The sequence below is a fragment of the Bison bison genome, unplaced genomic scaffold (assembly GCF_000754665.1).
Source record: "Bison bison bison isolate TAMUID 2011002044 unplaced genomic scaffold, Bison_UMD1.0 scf7180017864211, whole genome shotgun sequence".
NCBI lineage: Eukaryota > Metazoa > Chordata > Mammalia > Artiodactyla > Bovidae > Bison > Bison bison.
This window is the reverse complement of record NW_011494783.1, coordinates 849,801-857,407: the sequence shown is the minus strand read 5'-3', so window position 1 is coordinate 857,407 and position 7,607 is coordinate 849,801. Positions and strand designations below refer to the sequence as shown.

Here is a 7,607-nt window from a genome sequence, read left to right as displayed (position 1 = left end):
CGAGGGGGTGTCGCGGGCCAGGGAGCCCTCCCCACAGCACCCTTCCGTTTTGGGGTTCTGATCTGTCTACACGCAGAGAAGGAAAGCAGTGTTGAGGCTCTGCTGTTCTAGGTTCCAAGACCCATCACCTTTTTTACCAGGATCTATCACCCTGATTTGTTGTTCTTCAGTCGCTCAGTCGTGTCCGACTCTTTGCGACCCCATGAACTGTAGTCCACCAGGCTGTTCTGTCCATGGAATTCTCCAGGGAAGGACACTCTAGGCAAAAGAGTGCCATGCCCTTCTCCAGTGCGTCTTCCTGACTGAGGGTTGGAACCGGGGCTCTTGCATTGGCAGGCGGATTCTTTACCACTGAGCCACTTTAGGAAAGCTATCAAGGTGATCCATTGCCTTTAGTAACCATCTACTGTGTACCAGATTTGCTAGGCTCCAGTGCTCCAGAAATACTGTAAAACCAGTGTGTCCTTTCTTCCGCATTTCCCCATCCGGCCACTCGGCTTAGTTATGGAGTAGAAGCCTGCAAACCCTGGTCACCAGCTTGTACGCTAGGGAACAATCTGGCAAAGCACCTTAGCCTGTGACCTACATCTTTCTTTACATGTTGTTAGAAAGCGGTTCCTTAAGCTAGTCAGTCTCATGCAACTTTCATTAAAAAAAAAAAAAAACAGAAAAACTCGCTCTTGGAAACTTCCCTGATGGTCTAGAGGTTAAGATTTGGCACTTCCAATGCAGGGGGCCTGGGTAGACCTCTAGTGGAGGAACCAAGATCCCACATGCTGTGGGGGCCAAAACAAAACACCAGTGAGCATCCACTGAAAAATATTAAAAAAAATTTTTTTTAATAAAAATATTCTAGTTTTGTAAGAAATAACACAACAGCTCCTTGACCTGAGAGAGTTCTGGAGGTTATGAATAAGCTGGGAGGGAAATGAGGGGCAGGTTGGTGACCCTCGGAAGGGCTCCATCTAGTGAACAAGAGCCCTGCACTGTGAGTTTAGGCAAGTCACTGAACTCTGCCATCTGCATTTCTTCATCTGTTAGAGGGAGAGATGCCTATGCCTTCCTCACAGGGATTAAATGCAGACCGGACTGATCTCTGAAAGGTGCTTAGCACCATGCCCAGGACCTGGTAAACTCCTGATGAATCATAGCTCAGAAAAGGACAGACAAGCTGAAGGCTGAGGGATGGGAATGTACAGTGCTCGTCAGGTCACCCTTCCATACCTGTAAAAGGGGGAGGGGATGAGGGTGTGTATAGGGGTGAGGAGAGAGCCAGTTCTGTGGGAGATGAGGGTAGACATTCCTGTTAGCTCCCCTTTGATGTTCTTGTCTGGGCCCCTGGACACCACTCAGTCCTGCCGTGTTCCTGCTCAGCCCTGATGCTGTGTCCGGAGCAGGACCGGGATCCAGTCTGATCAGCTGCAGAGTCCAATCTCAAACTCACAATCCAGGTGTCTAGGAGAAAACTGGGAACTCCCAGGGAGTAAGTTCCCCCCAAATTAGGATTCCTCCCCCACCATCTAGGTTCACGAGCTCAGACCCCTCATGGTGGCATCTGCGTGCTTTTGCTTTTCCAAGCTACGTATGTACGTACGTGTTAGCTCAGTCGTGTCCGACTCTTTGTTACCCCGTGGACTGTAGCCTGCCAGGCTTCTCTGTCCATGGAATTCTCCAGGCAAGAAGGATTCCCTCCTGTGATCCTCATGGTAGCCGAGTTAGGAAGGTACGCCTGGAACTGTTACCGCGTTTGTTAAGTAGACAAGTGAAAGCTTAAGGTCAAACAGGACACCAGTTGCAGACCAGGAAGCAGCGCATCCTCCTGGGCCAGGCTCTTCCTTCTCCTGGGCTGAGTCGGGGTGCTGGCTCTCCACAGGCCAGGGGGGTGTCCCTGCTGCCAGGCTGGAGGAGGAGGAGGAAGCCCTGCAGAGGTCAGCCCCCCACACTCAGGATGCCCCAGGCAAGGACGTGCCTATTTCCTGCACCATCTACGGGGAGAAGCGGCTGTCAGAGGCCCGTGGGGAAGGGGCTGGGCCTATGAAAGCCTGCCAGCGCCCCAGCCCAGGAGCTCTCCACGAAGACAGGAGCCTGGCCTCGCCTAGACCCCAGCCTCAAGGGCAAGGGCCTCCCTTCCCGGGGACAGAGGGCAGGCTGGGGAAGAGGCCCTACTCTCCAGCCACCGGCGAGCAGAAGAAGCCTAGGGATGTGGGTCCGGCCTCGACGGCATCTCCCAGCAGCGTTAACCCGACTCGGGCCACGTACAACCCGGGGCCTTGTGGGTTAGGCCGGGGGTCCTGCCATGTGGCCAACCTCCTCAACACACTGGCCCAGAAGAACCAAAACCTGGACCAGGAGAAGAGGTCCCCGGAAGTGACCTGCCAGGTCCGGAAGAAGACTCGCACCCTGTACCGCTCGGGTAAGTCCCTGAGGTGAGAGGAAACCGGAGGGACCTGGTGTCAATCTCTGGGAACGTGGCCCCAGGAGACGGGAGTGCAGTTAGCTTATGCATCACCTTGGCTGGAACGTCTCTTGACCTCTGCAAGGCCATGACTTCTGACCCTAAGAGGGGAAGTTTGCGTTTTCTTATCAGAACATGGAAGAAACAGGAAAGTAACCCACCACGCAGCTCCCTGCCACAAAGCCCAAGCCAGAGGAGGCCCCAGCCCACTGGGGGAACTTAGCCACCAGGCTGTGGGAGGCCCTTGGGTTGGGGACAGTGGTCCCGCCTGAAAGGCGTGTGTTTCTCCTCTGCTTTCTCATTACTGGTGTTCATCCTCAAAGCCAGTGTTTTCTTCTTCTAGACCAGCTGGAGGAGCTAGAAAGGCTCTTCCAAGATGACCACTATCCAGACAGCGATAAGCGCCGTGAGATTGCCCAGACAGTGGGGGTCACCCCCCAGCGCATCATGGTAAAGGGTGCTGACTCCCCCGGTCTAGGAGTGGAGGGGAGCCCACGTGCCGGGACTCTGGGGGAGCTTAGCAAGTACTCAGCAGCTCCCCAACAGGGGCTGGAGTGAGGCCTCAGCCAGGGCTGTGTTCTTGCCTGTTTCCACCCAGCCTTGGCCTTAGATGACGCAGGGAGGTGACTCAGACCCCATCTAGATGAACCCTTCATACCAGTCTGAGTGGTGCAGGGACCTCCTCAGTCACAGCCATCATGGGCCAGCAGGCCCGAGCCTCAGGCTCTGCCCTGTTCCTCAAGCTCTTCAGGTGTCTCTTCCCCTACAGGTGTGGTTCCAGAATCGCCGGGCCAAGTGGCGAAAAATGAATGGGAAGGAGAGTAAGGACACACCTGCCGGTCCCGCCCTTACCCCAGCCCCCGCCAGCAACCAATGCAGGTAAGACTTTCTCCTCTTCCTGGCCCCTCCCCGTGGGCAGGACGTGGGGTCTAAGCTGGGATCCTGGGGTCTAGAAGGGGGAAGGTGCTGGAAGGCTGGGCACATGATGGGGCATGTGTGTGTGAGTCGCTTAGCCAAGTTCACCTCTCTGCAACCCGAAGGACTGTAACCTACCGGGCTCCTCTGTCCGTGGGGTGTCCCAGGCAAGAATACTGGAACGGGAGGCCATTCCCTTCTCATGGGCTCTTCCTGACCCAGGGATCAAACCTGGGTCTCCCACGTCTCAGGTGGCTTCTTTACGGTCTGAGCCAGAGTTGTTGGCTAATATTTAGAGGGATTTGGACCACGTGGGATTGGGACTTGCCAGTGGAGAAGGCAATGGCACCCCACTCCAGTAACTCTTGCCTGGAAAATCCCATGGATGGAGGAGCCTGGTGGGTGTCTGGGTGTCTGGTGGGAGCCTGGTGCAGTCCATCGGGTCGCTAAGAGTCGGACACGACTGTGCAACTTCACTTTCACTTTTCACTTTCACACATTGGAGAAGGAAATGGCAACCCACTCCAGTTTTCTTGCCTTGAGAATCCCAGGGACAAGGGAGCCTGGTGGGCTGCCGTCTATGGGGTCGCACAGAGTTGGACACGACTGAAGCGACTTAGCAGCAGCAGCAGTGCCTTGTAGGGAGACAGAGCTTGAACGTGTGGGTCCCTTTCCCTACATGGAAGCCCCAGTCATAGACCAGGGACCCCTTGACCTGCAGTCTCTGATCTGTCTGCCACCAGCTCTGTGGCCGAGCTGCCACCTACCGAGTCCACGATGCTGGAGCCTGGGACCCTCCCTCAGGATTCCCTTCCAGGTGAGCCGACCCCCTTCTGAGGGTTGTCTGGGGAAGACGGCGAAGTCAAAGGGCTCTTTCTTGGAAGACCTGGGAGTGGCCAGAGCTCTCCATGGTTTTGTTCAGTGGAGCCACTTCGGGGAGCCCAAGCCTCTTGCACTCTAACCCCCTCCAGCACCGCCAAGGCTGCGTCCCCTCCCCGTTGTCTTACTCTCACAAACCCCCGTGGATTTCTGTTCCCAGAGCCGTCCATGCTGCTGACATCTGACCAGACTCTGGGCCCAAACCTGCAGAATGAGGGCCCCCAGAGAAGGCCTGTGACCCCCCCACTCTTCAGCCCCCCACCTGTCCGAAGAGCCAACCTTCCCTTTCCCCTCGGCCCTGTGCATGCCCCCCAGCTGATGCCACTGCTGCTGGACACCCTGGGCAGTGACAGCAGCCACAAGGATGGCCCTTGTGGGTTGTGGGGAACAAGGTACTTGTCTGCCACTTCACGGGGGGCTGTATTGAGCTATCCTGGGGGAGGCACAGACGGAGGAAAGATGGATGGAGCTTGGGAGGTGAGAGGGTAAGTGAGAGATGGGGTTTCCCCACCCCCCCAGACAAGAATACTAGAGTGGGTTGCAGTTCCATCCTCCAGGGGATCTTCCTGACCCAGGGATCGAACCTGGGTCTCCTGAATTGCAGACAGAATCTACCTTCTGAGCCACCAGGGAAGCCCCGAGAGAAGCAAGGAGTTAGAAAATGTAGTGAGGGTTAAAGGGTGAGGGGATGGGGAGGGAAAGGATCAGGACATCACAGCTGTAGAGGAGAAGAGGGTGAGAAGCTGGAGCAGGAAGAGGAGGAAGCAGCAGGCCTGGGGTTTGTGGAGAGGCAGGTGGGGGGGGAGGGCGTGGTAGGAATGAAACCATTGGAGCCTCAGGAAGTTCTTCTCTGTCCCCACAGCATCACTCCACCCCCTGCCTGCTCATACTTAGAGGATCTGGAACCCCAGGAGTACCAACCCAGCAGCAGCCAGCCAGGATCGTTCCCCTTCTCCCAGGGGCCACAGACCCAGTTCTTCCAACACCCACAGCCCCAGTTTCCATACCTGCACCCCTTCCCTTTGCCCAGCTCACTGACTCCACCGCTGCCCGAAGACCCTCTCTTTGCCTTGTCCTGTGGCCCCGGCGGGGGCTCATCCCAGGGCTATTTCCCAGGCCCTCCGTCGGGGCCCGTCCTGCTGCAGCCGCCGGCCGGGAATGTGGGTGAGTCGGGGCTGGAAGAGAAGGCCCCCCCCACCCCAGTGTTTGAGGAGGGTGAGAGGGGAGAGATCCCCAAGATGGGGGCTATCTTGGTGAAGCTCTTCGTCCTCCAGTTTCCTGGAGGTTTCAGAGCAGAGGAAGAGAGAGCTTTGGGTGTGTGTTAGTTGCTTAGTTGTGTCCGACTCTTTGCAACCCCAGAGACTGTAGCCCACCAGGCCCCTCCATCCATGGGATTCTCCAGGCAAGAACACTGGAGTGGGTTACCATTTCCGTCTCCAAAAGGAACTATAGAAAGAAAGAAAGTGAAGTCGCTCAGTCGTGTCCGACTCTTTGCGACCCCATAGACTGTAGCCTACCAGGCTCCTCCATCCATGGAGTTGTCCAGGCAAGAGTACTGGAGTGGGTTGCCATTTCCTTCTCCGAGAGAGAGAGCTTTGGAGGGAGGCAAAGCCAAGCATGGAGTCCAGCTCAGTCGTCACTAGTTCTGAGCTTCCTGGATTCTGAAGTGGGAATAGTATTGCCATCTCTTTGAGGGCTTGGTGAGGACTAGGAATGACGGGCGTGAAACACTCGGTGCAGAGTAGATGGCAGCTAAAGGGAGTGTCCAAGGGGCCACCGGGACCCCGGATATGCTGGAGTTATCGCCCTAGGAGACTCAGGAGAAGAAGAGGGAGAAAGACTCTGGTTCCCGGGCTCCTTCCACATGTGTGAGGGGGCCCCAGCCCGACCTGCAGTGTGCTCTGGGTCGCTGTGCCCCAACCCCAGGCCCTTGAGTCATGGGGGGCGGGTGCCTGGTCCTGAGGGGAGACCCACTCTGGGGTCCTGACCCGTGTCTCTGTGGAGCAGGGAGGGGCTCTGTCGCAGAGACCGCGCTGGGGCCCCTTCATGCCGTGCACTCTGTGCTGTGTGCTTTGGCCCCACAGGTACGGTGCCCTGGGCCGACCCCTGCCTGCCAGACTTGCCGTTCCCCAGTGCCTTCTGCCCGCAGGCTCTGGGGGGCCCCCCGGGAGGGGACGGCTGCTTCCTGGACCTGTTTGCCGCCCCCTACCCACAGGCTTCAGGTAGGCCGCCTTCCCCGGGCCTCGCCCAGATGCCCGAGAGCACCCCACCTGCAGCGGGAAAAGCCCCGCTCAGCCAGGCCCAGGAGGAACCACCAGCTGCCCCCGGGGAGCGGCCCCCGGCCCCCGAGGAAGAAGACAAGAGTGGCCATGGCCCCTAGTCGTGGAGCCGAAGAACCAAGAGGCCGTCCTGCCGGAGACGGCTGGAGCACCCAGAGGAGACAGGGCTCGACGTTGAAGGAAAGACTGGACTCCAGGGCTCATTTTGCCAAATGTTGACTTGAGGAGGAGGAGGCCTGGACCACCCGTCCTTCCCCCACAGCTCCAAATGGTGGTCCTGGAGAAATGGAGTGGGGCCGTGTCGCCTCTGACGGTTGCTTCCGTTTATGTTATTTGCTCTCCTTGCTCCACAGCCGCTCCAGTGGCCACCATAAGCAGTAAACTGCCTCCTCTTGGGTTTCTCTCTCTGTAGTGACGTGTCTCCCTTCTCACGCTAGTGAAGACCCCCCCCTGCCCTTCATTGCCACCCACTCAGCTGGGCAGCTGTGTACTGAGAGGCTCAGGAGGGACTGACCCTCTGGGGCAGGATCGTGTGGAGCCTGGCATCCTTCTGGGCCCCATCTCTCCTGCTGGGCAAGGAATGGGGCCTCCTGGGCCTTGTCTTTAGTCCTATCTTTAAACCATGTTCTCGTCTCAAACCCAGAAGTGAGCCTGAACAAACCTGAGCCTGGGACTTTTTCTGCAATTTGGGCCCTGCAGGGATGGAAGCTCTCAGCCCGTAAAGAATCTGCCTGCAAGGCAGGAGACTGGGGTTCGATCCCTGGGTAGGGAAGATTTCCCCCAGAGAAGGGAATGGCAACCCACTCCAGTATTCTTGCCTGGAGAATCCCATGGACAGAGGAGCCTGGTGGGCTACAGTCCAGGAATTGGCAAAGTGTTGGACATGACTGATGCAACTAACTCTTAACTAGGGATAGGATGATGAGAGAAGCTCAAGGCTGTTTAGGCCAAGTCTCTAGAATTGTGAACCATGATTTATTTTCCCAAAGCTCTTCTTTTTCTGGGTTGAGAAGGGATTGGGTAGGAATGAGGGGTGGGAAGACCAAGAAGAGGATGCTCTTATTTATTTATATATATAT

The 7,607-nt window shown here is 56.9% G+C and overlaps 1 protein-coding gene across 1 annotated transcript in view; it reads left to right on the top strand.

The window, feature by feature from the left end:
• Positions 1-6,629, top strand: part of NOBOX (NOBOX oogenesis homeobox) — a 23,512-nt gene extending 16,883 nt beyond the window's left edge. Inside the window, exons 3-9 of the mRNA XM_010844883.1 lie at positions 1,759-2,413; positions 2,799-2,905; positions 3,099-3,334; positions 4,087-4,187; positions 4,410-4,641; positions 5,112-5,413; positions 6,334-6,629. Coding sequence (XP_010843185.1) covers positions 1,759-2,413; positions 2,799-2,905; positions 3,099-3,334; positions 4,087-4,187; positions 4,410-4,641; positions 5,112-5,413; positions 6,334-6,629 — 1,929 coding nt within the window. The remainder of the gene's footprint in view (positions 1-1,758; positions 2,414-2,798; positions 2,906-3,098; positions 3,335-4,086; positions 4,188-4,409; positions 4,642-5,111; positions 5,414-6,333) is intronic.
• Positions 6,630-7,607: the final 978 nt, after the last annotated feature.